Source organism: Embiotoca jacksoni, unplaced genomic scaffold (genome assembly GCF_022577435.1).
Source record: "Embiotoca jacksoni isolate LCO1_2020_lvr unplaced genomic scaffold, fEmbJac1.0.p SCAF_5, whole genome shotgun sequence".
NCBI lineage: Eukaryota > Metazoa > Chordata > Actinopteri > Embiotocidae > Embiotoca > Embiotoca jacksoni.
The window spans coordinates 1,051,554-1,069,818 of record NW_027185403.1 but is presented as its reverse complement, the minus strand read 5'-3'; the positions used below and the strand labels follow the sequence as shown (position 1 = coordinate 1,069,818).

Genomic DNA, 18,265 nt, shown 5'->3' with positions numbered 1-18,265 from the left:
ATTGAGGTTAGAGACAGTGGGTCACAAAAAGACGAGGCTCGTCTTTCGTGTCACAGCCCAAAAACGTTGCAACCGCCTACTTAAACCTGTGGGAGAGGGAGGGGGGGATACTAAGCTGTTCTTAACTGGGGAGGGGGGGGGAATCTCATCCTCTAACAATAATGATCTGACAGCACACTTTCAGACCATCTTTGAAAATACATACAATGGTCGGTCTTGACAAAATTCCACCACAACATGCCCTCAGGTGGGTGTCAGATTGAGGCCAGCCGTATTGTCGTGATGGTATTACCAGCAAAATTGTAGCTGACCCCTGAAAAATTGATGTCTGTGTGGCTCATTATGTGAAAATTGGCGGGCTTCTCTTGTGGTAAACAATCTGCACAGTTATCTGCCGCCGGACGTGAGTGGCTGTGATTGCTTCCGCCGTCTGGATGGATTACCAGGTGGTTTTCCAATAAGAATCAAAAGTCTGTGTCTGCGACACTGCGAGAGGGGAGAAGGATCTCTGATATACAACCAGGAGCTCACTGTTATTTTTGGAGGAAATCATCAGTTCGGCATACGACTTGTTATCCCAGCTCGAGCAGATTGTCAGAACTTTTTTACAAAGAGACGTATTCAGCGCTTGTTTACCCAGTTTATATCGTCGTCATTCAGAAATAAAGCGATTTTTTTTTTGATTTTTTTAACCGAGTTGTGGTCTCAAAATTTTCACCGGCGTTGCGCACTCGTGCGGGAGAACAACCTGACCCTCCGAGCTGGGTGTTGTGCGGAAAAAAAAATGAAACCGTTGGAAAAGAACGGGGATTAAAAGATGTTTAATCAACCTTGACACATCTCATTAGCAGCCAGGTCCTCTGTTCGCCGTGGGTGGTTGAATGCCATCTGCTGTTAGCTCCGACTACCTTTGTGAAACCTGCTGTTTGACTTCTCCTGAGTCATCCAGGATGTTCGTTGTGAGAGGAAGCAAATAGGAAGCCGTCAGAGGTCGCGGTGTGGGAGATAAACCGGACTCAGCTGACGTGTTTGCCCACAAGGTGTGTCGTTTTTGAATGTTCTCCTGCGTTGAAAGAGTTACATATTCCTTCCTTCATATTGTGTCACACGTCCCAAAAGTGGGAGACGACTTCTGGATCGGTTTGACATTTGCTGTCGATTGCGTTTTCCTTTGTTCGGGTGCAATCATCTCGAGTACATTTTTTTTTAGTTTTAGTTTTAGGAGTTCCCGTATAGCCAGTTTTCATCATTCAAACCAGTTGTACAAAAGAGTGCAGTTAAAAAAAAAAAAAAAAAAAAAAAAAAAAGGATATTAATTGAGGTAATCAATCTGACACCCACCTGAGGGCATTCGATAGGCTTAAGGTCTCAGAGGCTGTCAGTTACTGTACAATCCTGGACCTGCCTGACATACGCAGCTTTTCAAACTAGAATAGAGATCCCTTCCTTTGCAGATGTTCCACAGTTACTGTGCCGGATGTCAGGACGCACACAGGAAATCATTTTTGAAAAACATTAATTAACTGCAAAGCAAACGTTGAAGAAGAAATGGATGTCAGTGCAATGCATACATAATGAAAGAAAGAAAAAAAAAACGACAGTGTTTTTTCCTGGAGATGTACAGGCTCCTAAACATGTGACGGCTTCGAGGCCTGTGAGCCTGAGATATCAGGGAAAGTCGCTCGCAGTATTCCTTGTATTATAGCCACGGCCCGGCTCGCGGATATCTGTCGAGATAAAAGTGCTTGCCGCGTCTGAGAATGACAGCCACGACCTTCTGTTTAGAACCGAACCGATGTTTTGCCTGGATGCGCTTTCTGCTCGCAGTATCAAGAGCTGTATTTACTGCCGCGTATTTCCAGGGTCTAGTACTTTAGTGAAGCAGCTTCAATCACACGTGCTGTTGAAAAGTCATTTTACGTCTTAACAGCCACCTGCAAACGTTTCACACAGAAAGGGATGAAGGGAGAGTAGCGGCCTCAGCTGGATCTGATGGTCTTGAATCACCTCCGTGGTTAATGAGGGTATCTGCTGCGTTTGGATTGTGCATTTTAACGTATTGTTTGCGGCGTTTGCATATCATTCAGGACTTCATACGTTTTTCTCCTTTTGAAGGGTCATTTCTTCTTGTTTTCGTCCCTAATCCATTAGACAATTTACCTTTTTATGAGCCTTGTTAGTGCTAAATAACAAGTGCCACCTTTTTCTTATCTGTTATCTGTAAAACAAAATTTAAAAAAATAATAATAATTGTGTAATGGGTTTATTAAAACTATTAAGTCCCCACTATTTTAAATATTTTGCTGGTTAAAACTATTTCTAGCTCTGGAGATCTGGCGTATGTCCCTTTGCTTGTTTTGGTGTTTATGTCATAAATGACGAGTGTCCTCACCCCTGGACAGGTGTATTGATTCGCCTTTTATTTTAATGTTATTGCTCTGTGAGGGCTGATTTCAGGAAACCGGTCGTGCAATACTTCGGGAGGATTACGAGCCCGATAAACCGTTTCGGAACTGGAATGACAAACTTAAACTCACACATTACAGTTTCAAATTAGTCTGTTTTTTTTTTGTTTGTTTGTTTTTTTTGGGGGGGGGGGGTTGCTGCTTGTAGATGTGTCAACGTCTTGCTGCTTGTACTCACGACCTTGGTAATTCTCAAGTTCTGGCTACAGCCCTGCTGATGCAACATCATTCTTCAAAGATATTCCCTCGTTGGTATTTGCATAATGATGACAGAGCACTAACCGGCAGGCTACTTACAATTTCTCCCACAGATGCTGGAGAGTAAATGGCACAGCATATAATTACAAACGAAACAAACTGTTTTGTGACTAGAGAGGTTTTTCCTTTCCAAAAGAAATACGAGCATCTCTAAAGCATCATTTTTTTTTTTTATGAACTATTTCAGACTCCTAAAGAGTTGTTTATCTATAGAACCACACATTACATCTTTTTTTTTTTTTTTTTTTAAGCATTACATGTATTATGATTTGATTGTAGAGGTTGTGCTTTTCATGAAAAAAATGTCAAAGCACAGGATAAGCCTTGTGTGTGAGTTTGTTTAGGTGAGTTTTGGCGTCGGTTGTGTGTCTGAGTCCGTCCAGGCTGCTTTTTCTTATGTGCAGCTGTGTGTTCCTGCAGGGAGGGGAAGTTGTTGCATTATGAATGGGGAAGCAGATAACTTACAATGCAGTCCCTCCACACCGTGCAAACCTGAGATGTCCTCACTTATCCGTTTGACACAGCACACAGGCAGCATGTGATACGATTCTCAGCAGTGGAAACAAAAGACATTCAGGGGGTCCGAAGTAAAGGGGGCTCTTCGAAAATTCTGCCTCACTGTTGGTTCTGAAACCTCTGAGTGACTCTGTCCTCCAACGCTGCTCGAAGCTCGGTTTTCTGTCAGAGAAAAAGGAAAGACTCGATCCATTATTTTTTCATTTACTGCTGAATTTTATACAATTCATTTTTTTCTCTCCCACAGTATGTAAAATCAATATTTACGATGTCGCAAGTCATCTAAAGAAATAAAAACATCCATTCATCAGCTCTACACACGTGTTTCTCCCACGCTTGGCTGAGTTGCCTGCACGCTGGATCACCTGCATTTATTTCTCAAAGTCACGCTCGGCGGGACTTTATGCCACATTAACTGAAAAGGAATTCATTTGCATAAGCCGCACACGGTGGATTTTTTAAAGTTGTACCTTAATTTGCATATTGCTGAGCAGCGTCCCACTGTTCAGCAGCTGGTTGTACTGCCATCCCCAGCCCACCTCCCCTACGTAGCTCTGCCTGGGCGCGAGCGGATGGTCGTGCAGGGCAGCTCGGCTCAAGTAGCCGAGGTCACCTGTGGCCTCAGGTGATGCGGCGCCCACACCGACATACCGGGGGGAATAATTAGATCTGGGCCTGTAGTCTCCGACTCCATCTGGGCCTTGGTCGGGAATCAGTGGAGATGTGAGAAAAGAAGGTTAAAAAACAAGATCCCTCAAAAAAAAACAACCAAAAAAACAACTTAATCTTTTATTTATTACTTCATGAATGAATGCAAAAAAAAAAAAGAAAAAAAAAAGAAAGACACCATAGCTCAAATTTGTATCTTTAAAAAGGCATCATGGCAAAGTTTCTGGCGCCTCTTTTCATTTTAGTCTTTATTATGAGCAGTAACAGCTACATATGGATTATCAATCCATATTTAAGTGTTCTCTGTGACGTGATAGATTAATAGAGAGAAAGTGACACAAAACTAGAAAATGTCAAATGTAAAAGCCCATCTCGACCAATAGCAACATGCAGAATCACATATTGTACAATTATATACCAGCACATAAGAGTATGTCAGTCTGCCTTGTGTCCTGGTTACTGTGCTCTTCTGTGTCCCATCACACCTCTATTCGCCTGGACACACACCACATGCTCTGACATCTAATAAATATTGCACAGTGCTTTGGGAGTTTGAGGCATAATCAGGAAACTGGGTTATAGCTGTCTGGCAGTACATACTTCCCCCACCAATTAGCTACTGTATTTTTGGAAGCATGCTGTGCATGCAGCAGTACAGACATTGGTTCAATCCAATTTCAAACGTCATGGAACAAATTTTAACTCCCAAGAAAAGAAATGCGTTCGGTGGAAGGATAATAAAAAAAAAATATAAAAAAAGCTCTTTCTCTGCACGCTTCTCTTACCTGTGAAAATCATCCTTTGTCCACACTGTGGCCCTCCTGCAGACGTTGCACTGTTTCGCATAATGTTTTCCCCACCCCGCACTGTTATGTTTGGATTAGTTGCTGGCTACATAATGGACACCCCAGGGTGATAATATGAGTCCATGCGGTCTGCTGCGTCCATGGGGGGTGGAGAGGTGGTGGAGGGGGGGGGTCATGCTTGCTTGTTGCGCAACCACTGGTTGTCATGGCGTCGCTGCTCAGTGGCCTATAGTTACATTGTAAAAACAAGGGGACGTCTCAGCTCTTGAAACGTGTCCACTTCATATCACATTTGATTTTAAGTTATCCCAAATTGCTTGGTGAAATAAATTAATGTCGAAAGTAGACTTGGCATAAAACATCCATTTAATTTTTTTTTAAATTTTTAATTTGTATTTTTTTTACTAACTGCATGGTAAACCAAATGAGAAGTTTGAAAGTGTGTATTTACAGTGTTTACAGACACGGGGAAAAACAGTTCCTACAGGATCTGGTGGAGTTTTATTATGATTATGACATAATAACTGCATTTAAAATGGCTTACTATATACATATATATATATATATATAACAAAATATCTGCAAGAATTGTGCATTCATTAGACACTGATGTTTGCTTGTGGCTTTAATTGCAGCTTTAAAGCTGACTCAAAATGTAGGCTACTGTTCCTATTGTGTACCCTTTGTACATTTAACATAACTCGGCAATTCTCTATGTCATCTTCCATTGTACGTCTAGGACATTTGTATGTGTGCCACTGTTATTTAATATTAATGGCTAATTAGGTTGTTACCATATGTTGCTTATTTTGTATTCATATGAATGTGTAATTTCCTATTTAGTCACTTGGTGGTGCCAAAGTATAATTTTCTGCCTCACTACACCCCCCCCCTAGTCCCCCTTTTTTTTTGTTAAATGGACTCGCCCATGGTGAGCCGCCTTCTTGTGACTAAATCTCTGTCAAGTGCTGTACCGATATCAACACTTACACACGAAATGAAACGATTTTGCCTTCAAAATAAAATGCTATCCTTGCTCACAGTAATCCGGCTTAATTCTAAGAAAACGAACAACGAAACTACTCAAGAGTGTTAAATATTAGTCCCAACTAAAATACATACGATCACGGTTGATTATGTTATAAATACAAATGCATATCGGTTTTTTTTTTTTTCTAAATAATGAATGCTAAATTAATAAGCCCATATCTTTTGTCGTTTTTGCAGATACGTGTTTGTTGACAAACGTGTACTTACGTGCACGGAAAGGTTCGTTTAATGGGACAAACGCATCAACGTGTATATCAATTTCCGACTGACCCCTCCCTGAATACGACCGGATCTGTCATTGTCTCTTTGTATCAAACCAAAACCGCTTCCCTTTTCGGAGTTTTATTTTGAAAGGTTCTCAAGGAAGCGCTTCCCCCTTTTTTAAGTGCGTCGGACTCGACGGTCGGCGTGTCAGTCACCATGGTGGCACACAACAGAGCGCAGCGGCGGCGGTCCTATATTCACTTTTAGACCCATTAAAAATGCTAATAAACTGAATGTTTTTAGTGAGTGTACCCGGGTCAGCCTCTCATCATGGACGCCAGCTGCCTGTTGACGGGATAACCGTTTGCTTTCCGCCTCACTTTTCTTTCTTTTCTTTTCTTTTTTTTCTTCTTCTTCTTCTTTTTTTTTTTTTTTTTTTTTTTTTTTTTGGTTGTTTGCTCGGATCCTACATGGAATTTCTTTCCGTCGCTCGCAGAATGCCGAAGAGACACGGAACGGCTCCGGTGAACGCTGGCACGCGTAAAGGGACGACAATTTCTACTTCGGGAAAAATAACTCTTTGAGAGGACAGTTTGAGCTTTTCGAGGAAGTTTATTATTTTTTTTATTTATTTATTTTTTTTTTTAATTAAATTTTTGTTCTCCTCCCCTCCCCGGCGCGGACCTGGTTGTTGCGCCCCCCCCGCCGGTTTCGGGCTCGGGGCAAGCAGGAAAAAGACTTAAGACGCCCCCGGAGGAGACCGGCTCCGGCTGTCTGGCTCCAGTCGTGGCCTGGCTTCGGGGCACTCCCAGCTTTATCCGCTAGCATCGGAGCACGGGCGACAAGAAGAGGGAGCAAGACAATAGGAGGAGGAGGAGGAGGGGGGGGGGGGGACCTCTTTTTGTATATATCCGCGCCCCTGGATATTTATAGACATTTTTTTTTTTTTTTTTTTTTAAAAGGATAAGGACTCCCGTATCGCCCCAAAGACGGTTGTCTTCCCGAAACAATGGCGTCTTATGTGGATAACAGCTTTCGGCAGGCTGTGATGATGAATCCGGCTGAAAGGACGCAACAGGTCAGAAGAAATGATTTATTACATTTTGTTGTTGTTGTTTTTTTTTTTTCCCTTGGAGGCGGGATCTTGATATCGAGAAGCGGCGTGTGTTTCCTGCCACCCGCGTTCATCTGCAACTGTAGCGTTGCGACATTTGTGCGGCGCGTTTGACCTGCAACAGTTTTGAAAAACGGGCTTTCTGTGTGCAACTGTTGCCGCTCGGCCGCATCCCGCTAAAGCCTCCTATCAGCGCAGATAATCAAGGCTACTTAACATAACAGGAGCTGCAAGCCATTGGTGGCATACCTTTTTTAAAAAAAAAAAAAAAAAAAAAAAAACCTGCCTGTGTGTAAAGCACCCCCCGCTGGGCCTCTTTTTGTTTTTATTTTGTTGGGTGCATTTTGCAAATGTTGTCTTGCGAAACCGTCTCGGCTTTTGCATTTTGCGTGTTGGTATTATAAAAGAGGGGGGGGGGCTGAAACTGAGGCTAACCGTTAGCCTATGCTAGTCAAAACAGTCACTGCACCCCAGCTGTTTTAATTGACCGTGACCACTTCTCCTCTGTTGGGGTGTCGGGCTTCACTGGACATTAGCAAAGTGGCCTTTTTTTTATTTTTATATATATAATGTTTTGAAATGACTCTTGTTTTGTTTTTTTTATTTGTAATTATTATTTTGGATCTGTGCTGCATATCTTAAAGCAGATGCAATACAGGACTCCTTTACAGAACAGAAAACGGTCATTCCTTCCACGTGCAGTCAAATACAACACAACTGTGGACATGAACAAATACATGTCAAATCATTTAATTACCACGTTTACGTTCTGATTCTGATTTGAAGTGATTTTGCTGGTTTCATTCACAGACGATACACCCAGAACCAAACAAACAAACAAAAAAAACCAACAACCTGAAAACAGAACCGTAGTAACGACAAAAATGTCCAACGATTCTGGACAAATCGAACTCGATATTAAAGCTGAATAAGCGTTTCACTCATCGTCAGCGGCACCAAAAGATTCCATTTCACGGATATATATATTCCCAATTCATCATAATAGGGACAAAACAAAAGAAGCATCTGTTCTATCCTCACACATTTTTGACACGCTGTGAATATCGAAGCCGTGTCCCTGTTGTTTTCTGCCAAACTATTAATTCCTCCCGAGCATCTTGAGGAAATCTTAATTACGTCATAAGTCCGTTCCCTCACGCAGCTCTCCGTGCCTCGAGTTTTGGAGACGCGATCAACTTTTAAGATGATGAATTTCTCATTTGTCGTATTTAGGGATTAGTGTCTTGTCGCCAAGGAGACAAAACGGTGGCTGGGGAGGGAGAGTGGGGGTACCAAACCAGATCCCCAGCATCTCACAAATGTAACACCAGCGTGGCGGATTCGCCGAACACTCTCGGATCACGTGATCGCATATTCCCAGCGCGCTCTGAACACTTCCAGCTTCCATCGTTATCAACAATTCCTGTTTTTGTTTTTTGGAAGTCTCATCGGTGTCCGGTTGCATCTGTGAAACTTATCTTCACCGTTACTCACTTTGTTTTTGTTTTAACGGTTCGTGGAGACGGTGTTGCGTTGGAGCGTTTCGCGGGCCGCGGTCGCGTGGAGTACGACGGGGATCGATAAAACCACGCTTTTGTTTGTGTCGTCCGCGCAGCTCTGGTACCGTTACTGCTCTGTTGTGCCGTCTCGGCGCGCTCCTCTTGAGAGACCGGGGGCGGGATGGCTTCCGAACATGCAAATCCTGTGGTGCTGTTGTTATTACCCCCCCCCTTGGGACCCCCCCCCCACACGCGCACACACGAGCTTGCACGGCCCCGGACACTCGCTTTGCATTTTTTTTTGGTCGACCAAATATAAATCCAGTTTGGCCGCCGAGATGATATCATTTCATTCGAGCGCCGTCTCCTCTGCCAGCGGGTGCTGCTCCAGCAAAAGGCTTTACACACAAAGGGCGATCAATAGGCCACCACTTAAACCGGTTAGCGGCACAGCCTCTGCCCGTCTATCCGACTTTGAGGAAACAATTACGGTGTCACTGGTGGGCCGTCAACTGCCCGGAGGCCCGTGGTCTTTACAGCTTCACGCGGTGCTGCAAATTGTACGGGGCGACAGATGCCACCGCGGTGACGGAAACGTAGACGAGGATGACGAATTCGGCCCGGGTCGCGCCGGCGTTCGCACCGCGTGCTTTACGATGGGCCTGCGACAAAAGGCGGCGATCGATCGCGCAACCTCTCCGTTCGCGAGCGAGCGACGCTTCAGAGATTCCGCAAACGAAGCAGCCGTCGCGAGCTCGCTTGGAAAGAAGCTGCGGTTTTAAAACGTCGGGATTGGCATTAAGTTGCCGAACCGCGATGCGCACCCGTCGTCGCCCCGGCAACCCGTCTGTAAGAATTTATCTTTCACTTGTCACATCAAAGTCTGAACGCTGTTTCTCAGGCGGTTCTTAACCTGCCAAGAATATGAGAGAAAGCAATTAAAAGCGCTCTGGAATTTCTTTTGCTGGGAAAACGGTGTGATTCAAATGAAAAATATCTCCCGGAGGATTCGGGGGAGAAATCAGCGGTACGTCCGCGGCTCTTCGGCACCCACCGGAGCCTTCGGCATCGAGCCCGTCGGTATGCAAAGCGTTTCACTCCAGAGGTCACGGAAACGAAAGAAAACGAACGCAGAGGTTGAAAGAGGAGAATTTGAACGATGATCAAAAGGATTCTAGCGGGGGGGGGGGGGGGACACTGCTGCCGGGTTGTTTGGCTGTTACAGAGCACACCTTTTTTATTTTTTTTATTTTTATTAAACATTTTTTTTTAACGGGAATAAAAAGCCTCCAGAAAACCAAAATCTTTTCGCCGTTAATCTCCACGGCACCGGACATCACGTGACCGCGTGCCTTTTATCGGTCTTCACGTCTCGCGGTTTTTTCCCAAAAAGCGGACACCTTTCCCCCCTCCCCCCGGTGTCCTTTTCAGATGTCTGGCGACCGTGCCGGCTCACGCGGTTTTAGCCTAACGGTGTTGGCAGGGCCGCTCTGTCGGGATTAGCCGACGGTTGCAGGGATCTGTCTTTATCGCTCAAGACTGGCCACAGTGCGATGTGACCCTCTGCCCCACCCCGTCGTCACATGGCAGGTTAAATAACTGACCGCTTGACAGGTAGCGGTCGTGCCGGCTTTGTCAGGTTCACCTTCCCCTTCTTTCTTTTTTCTCTTTTTTTGGGGGGGGGGGGAGGGGAGGAGGGGAGGATTTTGGATTGCAACTGGAAGTGTGCACTGACGACGGCCAAAGGAGGCAGGCTGATAATGTAAGAGGAGGAAGAGGAGGAGGAGGAGGAGGAGGAGTAGGAGGAGGACAGCTTTTTCTGCAAAGCACCGCCGCACTTCTTTTTTTTGGCAGCATTGATATTAATTTAGATAACGCAACGTTTGATCTGCGATATCTTTTTCGTGTCGAAATTCAATTATATATTCCAGAGAGAATTGCATTCCTTGAAACACAACGGCGTTTCTGAAACGTGCCGAGCCGTCCCCCGGTCGCCGCGGTCGTTGTCCCAGACAAACATGACTTTCTATTCACGTGTTTCTGAAACTCATTTCACCCAATTCAGCTGTTTTTTTTGTTTTGTTTTTGTATTTATTTAATGTTGAAGTGGGTTGTGTGGGTGATGGATTTCATTATGTACTCTCGGGCATGCAGGGGGCTTCATGGGAGCTTTATTTTTGAAAGAACATCAGAACTGTCTCTCCGATGGGACGTCTTTTTATTTTTTTTTTATCCTATACAATTGACTCGCATCTGCAGACGACATAATGACGGCGAGCGTCCTTCAGGAGAGAGACTGTGGGTCTATGTTCGACGTCGTGTTTATAGGATTCTTGAAGCTGAAACTTTTATGTTGCATTAATCAACGTTGCAGCTGATTTTGCCAGATAACTGTCGCGGAAGCGTCTCATAGGAATACCGAGCACGTTGTTGCTGCTGCAGCTAATTCAAGTTTGAGTGGTTACTTGTCTGTCTTTCCTTTTTATGCCGTTATAAATGAAACACCTTGAATTTTGACTCTTGATCAGATTTAAATAAGCACAATTCTTTTGGCTTTCTTGTATTAGTTCACAACGAATACGTTCATAACCAACGATCACAGTGCGCTTGAACTAAAACTAGCTTCTCTAAACTGCGTGTTCATTATCAAACATGGAGCACGCGCTTTTGTCCCGAAGGCGACGATCTCTTGGCTCGCCGCCTCACCCGGAGAGGCGTAAAATACGGGAAACGTTCTTCTTGAATTCATGATTCCACGGCTGCACCGGTTAACCAGGAAGGAAATCGCTCTCTCCCCCGAGTGTCACGGGAACACTCGCGGCTCTCGAGCAAAGCACAACTAAATATGTCTCTCGGTTTTTATTTTTGGTCCAGGAGCTGGACGCGGGACAAACATCTCTCCTCTGTGTTTAGCCAGGTGGCAAAGCTAAAGGCCACAAACAGCAGTCCTCTGCCGCGGTGACCCTGCTTCACGGCCACATAGCCGGAGGGACGAGCTGCCTACTTTACAGTGTTTCCGCATAATGTGGACCAGCGCGGGAGATCAGTGCAGTGACCTTAGGAGGAGACAGTCGGAGGGGAAATGCAAATGCAAATTTTTTTTTTTTTTTTTTTTTGGTGGTCCATGTGTCAGCCGTTCTCGAGGCCAGTGAGGGGGGGGGGGGAATCAAATCGGGTTATTACCCAGAGAAACCGGCAGTAAGGAGGGTCGAGATCCAGCTCTATATGGGAAATTTCCCAAACTACTTAAATACATGTATGTTTTTAGGGCATGATAGAAGTGCCATGTGCAGAAAGAAACGGTCGAGTTGCTGGCAGGCCAACGCAGCCCGACTGTAACCGGTTATTGCGCAACTAAGCCATTAAAGAAGCTTATTTTGGAAATGATTTGAAGGAGTAAAGTTTTTTACTTTCAGATTAGATTAGGACTGTTATTGTTGTTGTTTTTTTTTAAAGATCGACGTCGACCAGAAGAGAGAGATTGTTGAAGATGAAAGGTTTTTCTTAATGCTTTACAGCTGTCTGAATCTGAGCTCCGCTCACCGCTAAATTACAGTATCATTTCTTTTATTTCTTGAAAATGTCAGGAAAGACAAATCAGAATTATTCGTAATATTTTTTTTAACAGCCACAATATTAAGCACGGTCTGCCTTGATAATCAACCCGTACGGGAAGCGTTTGCCGCAGTTTGCAAGATGGACCGATGTGACCCGTCGCTCAGCATCCTGCCCCGAACGGTCAGGAAAGAGGAAGAGCGTCAGGGCGCTTTCTGAAGCAGCAGGAATGTCTCTGAAGCAGGAGGAATGTCTCTGAAGCCCCTTTCGCCTCCAAAAGCCGGTTGTTGTTTTGTGACTACCTTCCTATTTTGAAACATCGTAAACATCTATTTAAATACCCATCCCGACCGTCGGCTTTAAAAAAAAAAAAAAAAGAAAAAAAAAAAAAAAAAAGAAAAGTGGGACGGACTTCTGTTGCGACTTTTTTTGTTTTAATTCTTTTTTTAATTTTTTTTTTAATTTTTTATTCTCTCCAGGCAACACAAGGTTTCCCCAAACTCCAGGTCTGTCCTTTTTTATATGTAGGCGCTGCTCGCTCTTGGCGTCGGCTAACCCCCGCAGCAGTCTGAAGTGATGTCACATGTTATTCTTGTGTTGAAAGCGGACCGCAGCGGTTACACACACCGCGGTCTCCGGTGACGTATTCCTCCCAGTTTTAAATACAGTGGGGGGGGGGTGATTTCAGGAAGGAAGAAAACAAAAAAAAAAACAAAAAAAAAACAAAAGAAACAAACGCACCAACGTACGACGCCCACGCGGAGGACCGGAACTTTCTGACCGGCTCGTTTTGAGTCGTATCTGGACGGCAGTAAAGCACGCAGCGCCGTCTCCGGGTCCCATAAAAGATATATGGATTATTATATTAAAAGATTTTGATTTCTCCGGTGTTACGACTGCACCGAGAGCAATAAAAGAAAGAAGAAGAAGAAAAAAAAAAAAAAAAAAAGGGTGGGTTTGATCTTAAATCAGACGTATAACCTCGTTCCAGAGAGGCGATGGCATTTATGGCCGTTTATTACAGTTTATCTGGTCAGATAAACGTCTGATGTCACCGGCGGGCCGCGAGCCAGAAAACATTGTTTGCATTCCAGAAACCTTTTTTTTGTTTTCTCTCTCTCTCACTAGAATACACTGGGTGTCTGTGCAGCCCTCGCGCGCCGGTTTACTCCCTAAAATCGAATAACGAAAAGACCAATCCCGCGTAGTTTGTGTTCAAACGCGCCCCCCTGAGGTTGAAGCGAGCGAAACACCAGAGCAGCTTTCACCCCCACGAGGCGCCCGTTTTTTTTTTTTGTCGCACCGACATGTTTTTTTTTAAATTTTTGTATTCACTTGTGACGAAGATAGGTGGAAACTATATGTCTTGGCAAGTGCAGGGGAAGTTTAAAAACCGCCCTTGTGAATGTTCGATATTAATCAAGGATGATAACTGCAGTCTCGGTGGGATAATATGTGAAGTAATTGACATTCCTACGTGCGCGAGTGCGATAGTTTTTTTTTTTTTTTTTTCCAGAGCTGGAGAGTGTTGACGCGTCCCGCCAACAGATTTTTGTCTCGTCTGCATTTCTTTGTGCTCCGCCGAGGCTACTGAGACGGGCCGCTTTGTCTCTCGTGCAGCACATTTTCCCTCCGCACGTTTCGATGATGCAAAATAGGCAGAAATATTCTGAAGGACTGACAACAAAAGCTTCAATTTTCTGCTGATTATTATTATTTATTTATTTATTTATTTATTTTTGGACGCCAGTAATAGAAAGAAGGAACGCACCGATCCGGCTTTTTATAAGTGCGCATGTCCGACATCAGTGTTTTCTTATTACAAAATTGTACATTTTGTCGTGCTCATTTGGAGTTTTTAAAAACAAAATGTCAAGCAACGCGAAAAACTGAGTCCGCGGCTCGACCTGGTTTTAAGGGCCGAGAGGAGAAGAAGAGCTTAACGTCGACACTTCCTCGGGAGGTGAATGTGAAAAAAAAAAGTGTTTATGTTGCAGAGGGAATCCTTGATTTCCTTCCGCTGGACCGCGTTTCCTTTATGACAATGGAGGGTGTGAGAAAGTTAATGTTAAAAAAAAACAAAAAAATCTGAAATGTTTATGGCGAGACCCCATGCTGCTTTCTGAAGTCGCTAACGCCGCACTCTGCTGCTGCCGCTTTCATTTTTCCTGGTCTTGGACGCGGGCGGGCGGGGGGGGGTGGTAGGGGGCTCACTCCGAGTTACGTCACGTATCCGGCGGTCGCTTTGATCGGTTGCGTTGCATCTTTCTTTTTTTTTTTTTTTTTTTTTTCCCAGCTACTCTGCAAGAACTTTAAAGAAAATGTCTCGCAGATTGCGTGTCGCCGGCCCCGAAGCCCGGCACTCGGACTCGGCGCCGTGTTCGATGGTCACGTGTAGCCCTCCCCGCCCCCCCACCACCACCACCACAACACCACCACGCTTTTATCTTTTCAGATTGTTGCCTTCAGGGTCATTCGAACCAGCTGAAAAATAAAAAAAAAAACTAAGGCATGTTCTTGTTGCTTGTGTTTGCATTCCTCCAGATATTTTTTAAAACAAAGGGGCAAACGGCTCCGCAGTCGAGGCTCCAGGAATTCCACGGGCCCTTCTCGCAGCGAGGAGGCACACGGGGGCGGAGGGGGGGCGCAATTCTTCGCATAACTCCGGCCCGGGGACTCGCTCAGGCCGCTCGGGCCGCTCGGCGGGCTCCCAGAATAAACCTCTTCCTGGCGCGCGACGTCTGCGCGGCCGCGACCGAATCGCGCCGCTCGCTGGCGGGCCGTCGTCGAGAGCTTCGCGCGTGAGCGAGATTTTTTTTGGGAAATGCCGCGGGCGTGTGTGGGGGGGGGGGGGGGGGGGAAGCGACATCGACGTCACGGGAGGAGAACGGCGCAGGAGCGAAAACTCATCGCGGCGCCTCCTCGACACACGAGGACGTCGCTTTGAAAATAGCTCGGTGCCGCGACACCGCCGGCCGCCCCGCCGGCCGCCCCGCGCTGACCTGTCACGCAGTCGTCCCATTTTTTTTTTTTTTTTTTTTTTTTTTTTTAGCCGTGGAGGTCGTAGCGTCCTCGTCGTAAACAACTTCCCAGACTGCTTTTGAGTGAATTTTGCTACTTAGTCCCGCCCGGCGCCCGGCCCACTGTGGCGTATAATCTGCTATGTAATCCTTCCTCCTGGGGAACTGTTCAGACATGACGTGGATCAGATGGAGAGCTGATTAATGTTGCGCGATTAGGGATCTCTCTAAGCCCCGGTGTACGGGTTCGCCGTGCAGCTCATGCTCGTTTACAGTATTTGTAACAATGCCCCCCCCTCCCCTCACCCCTCCCCTCACCCTCTTAAAAAAAAGACGCCTGCCGTTGCGCGAGTGGGTCAAAGTCGGGGCGAGGGCTGTCGGCAGAGGGGCTGCATGCAAACAAAGTTATAAACGCCGTCGTGTTTCCGGAGGTTTTAAGTCGGAGGTCGAGTTAGGTAACACGCACTTAAAGCTTTTCCCGCTTTGTTTTTTTTTTTTTTTATTGTTCTATCCTTAACATTTGGGAAGAAAAAGAGGGGAAATGAATCCTTTTAACGTTTACATTTTTCTCACGACGCACCAGACCGATCTGTAGTTATTTCTCATCGCTAAAAAAACCCCAAAACCATCGGCACCTTATGCCTCCCATCCTACGACTCTCCGTAGGCTCGTTAGGCTCAACGCGTCCGCCCGCCGGGCTCATTAACACCGCGCTCACCTGCTCGAGCCGAAAGCTTTCAAATATTTATCGGCGAGGCACGGCGAGCCCAATAACACACTCACCTCATACAAATGTAACCGAGAGGGTTTTTTGTTTTTTTTTCCTGGATTTTCAGTTTTGCTTTTTCTGATTTGGATATGTTGTTCCTCAGATTCGACAGGATTTACTCGAGATAGCGGATTTAAAAAAGAAAAAGGGACGCGAGACTTAAAAAGAGCGTTCGCACGGGGCTCAAGAACAAATTTGAAATCCGACGAGAGGCGTATCTTACATCCTTTCAGATATCGTTTGCTCTCCACGTCGAATAGATTTACGTCATCGGGTGACAAAGATTGTTGATTTTTTTCAGATGGTCCGTCTGCTCGGTGGTGGACTTTAAGATTTACTTTGCTTTACTTTTATTTCCCTTCATTTTCTCGAAGCAGTTCCGCAGAACCTTTTGGCACGTAATAACCATCTTTGTATGTTTGTCCCGGTATCTAATCTCACGGCGCTTACGCATGTATTTCCGACACCTTGTAGTAACAAGTCAGCATTTAACCCGGCGCACGCATGTCTTTGGACTCTTGAAGGAAACAGAAGCCACCTGGAGAAAACTGGAGCCGCAGGAAACAGTGCAATGACCAAGAAATTCAATCGTCTCAATATTTGTTTTTAGGGGGGGGGGGAGAGTAGAGAAGGAGAAGCGCGTGAAGTGAAAAGACGATGTGGAGGAGGAGGAGGAGGAGGTGGAGCAGGAGGATAACATCGTCGGTCACAATGCGCACGCGGCTGAACGTTTGCGAAGCTGCGGTCTGAGTCACGACGCCGGCCGTGCGTTTTGATCCTAACGCGGCCCCTCATTGCTAAACGGTGGCGTATCAACAGCTGCGCCGGCGGTGGGCAGGTGATTACTTGCCACGCGGGCTAAAAGGAGGTGATTCATTACACGACTGGCGTGAGCAGAAACGGCTGTCCAGCGCTGTTGCTGGACGCAAAGTGGACAACCCGGGGGGGGGAAAACAACAAACAAAAAAAGCAAACATTATACCCCCCCCCCCTCTTCCCGTTTTTATAAATCGGCAATTAGGAAATACTGTTGTTCCACTTCCTGCGTGCGGCGGAGCGGATCGGTGCGCCATATCTGTCCCATTGAAAGCTTATCTTTGTAACTGGTCCCCCGAGGCTCTGGTCCAACCGGTGGCCGGTCACGTTTCCAGCCCTCCGTCCCCCTTCCGCCGCCCGTCGAGGAGGAAAAAATAAATAAAGAAAATGCCCGTTTCGTTACCGAGGCCTCGGCGTAATCTGATCCTCGCTGGAATGTTTGACAGTTTCTCGCCGCTTCCTGCTTTTTTTGGGAAGAAGGGGCATAATTATCTCAGCTCGCTCGAACCGAACCTCCCAATTACACTCTCTTTTCTAACGTCTCGGAGTGAACGCTGCCCGGGTGCCAGTCTGAGATTATCGGGACTCTCTTTCTCTCTGTTACCAGAGAGATTGTGCGTGCCCAGAATTTTTTTTTTTTTTTTTTTTTTTTTAATTTTTTTTAAAAGGATCTTTCCTTTGGGAGAAGTTTGTGGAAACACATTTGCTGCCGTGACGCAACGTTCAGCCTTCGACATTGATTTCACTCTGGTGACATGGCGGTGCGCTCTTTCCTCGCGCCGTCACAGCCGCAATTTCTCTCTAGATGTTGCCAAGTCGGTTACGGCCGAGCTTTATTTATTAAACGCCGTTGGCTCACCGGCGCCTCGCAACCTTGACCGGAGCTAATTGACGCTTGCCTCCGTTGACCTCAAACAGCCGTCCAAAGCGCCGGACGCTTCCCCTCCATATGGCCCGATATTTCCTTCGCACTTTGAAGAGTTCCCGCTGACATGCCAAAAAAAACACCAAAAAACGTTGTCAATAATCGTCCCTTTGCCACGATTAGTATGCAAATCTCCTTGTGTGTTATGTGTAACAAAGTCCAAGTATAAAAAAAAAAAAAAAAATAGGCTTACGTAATGACACATTAGCAGTTCTTTTGAAACGGGAACGCTTGTACAATCTTCTTTAAAGGGGCGTGTGCTTAAGTCGCCATTGAGTCATTTGTAAGCAAACTTGAGAGGGCGGCCGCACCTTTTGGGGGTTAAAACCGTACAACACAACACAAGTGTTGTCACCCCCAAGTGACGTCAGACTTAACTTCCCGTGAACCTCCCACTTTCCCAGACGGGATATTTTTAGTTCCAAGTGTATTTTCCCCGCTCAGGAGGTGAGAACCTCCCCACTTCCTAGTTTTGTCACGAACGCGATCGTTACACCCCGTGATCTTTTCGTTATGCTTTTGCAGCTGAATAAATAGTCCTTCGCAATTAAATGAACGTGTCTGGAGAATTGAAAATCAGAGTTGATATAGTCAAGAGA

The 18,265-nt window shown here is 45.7% G+C and overlaps 2 protein-coding genes across 2 annotated transcripts in view; one reads left to right on the top strand and one right to left on the bottom strand.

Annotated features, from left to right (window-relative positions):
- Positions 1 to 3,318: 3,318 nt before the first annotated feature.
- Positions 3,319 to 6,028, bottom strand: LOC138211780 (protein SPMIP2). Its single transcript, XM_069171907.1, has 4 exons — positions 5,972 to 6,028; positions 4,694 to 4,940; positions 3,710 to 3,939; positions 3,319 to 3,401 (listed from the first exon to the last, which is right to left on the bottom strand). Exons 2-4 carry the CDS (start codon positions 4,752 to 4,754, stop codon positions 3,339 to 3,341), a joined length of 354 nt encoding a protein of 117 aa, XP_069028008.1. The 5' UTR covers positions 4,755 to 4,940; positions 5,972 to 6,028; the 3' UTR covers positions 3,319 to 3,338.
- A 161-nt stretch (positions 6,029 to 6,189) lies between these two features.
- Positions 6,190 to 18,265, top strand: part of rapgef2b (Rap guanine nucleotide exchange factor 2b) — a 106,952-nt gene continuing 94,876 nt past the window's right edge. The window contains 1 exon segment of the mRNA XM_069171719.1: positions 6,190 to 7,046. Within this exon segment, the coding sequence (XP_069027820.1) occupies positions 6,978 to 7,046 (69 nt within the window). The 5' untranslated portion in view covers positions 6,190 to 6,977.

What these genes read in the sequence shown, in the direction of transcription:
- LOC138211780 (XM_069171907.1), bottom strand. Translation starts at nt 4,754, where the DNA reads ATGCGAAACAGTGCAACGTCTGCAGGAGGGCCACAGTGTGGACAAAGG. An exon ending in ACAAAGGATGATTTTCACAG is followed by an intron (nt 3,940 to 4,693) that starts GTAAGAGAAGCG and finishes TTCCCGACCAAG; the next exon opens with GCCCAGATGGAGTCGGAGAC. An exon ending in TCAGCAATATGCAAATTAAG is followed by an intron (nt 3,402 to 3,709) that starts GTACAACTTTAA and finishes TTTCTCTGACAG; the next exon opens with AAAACCGAGCTTCGAGCAGC.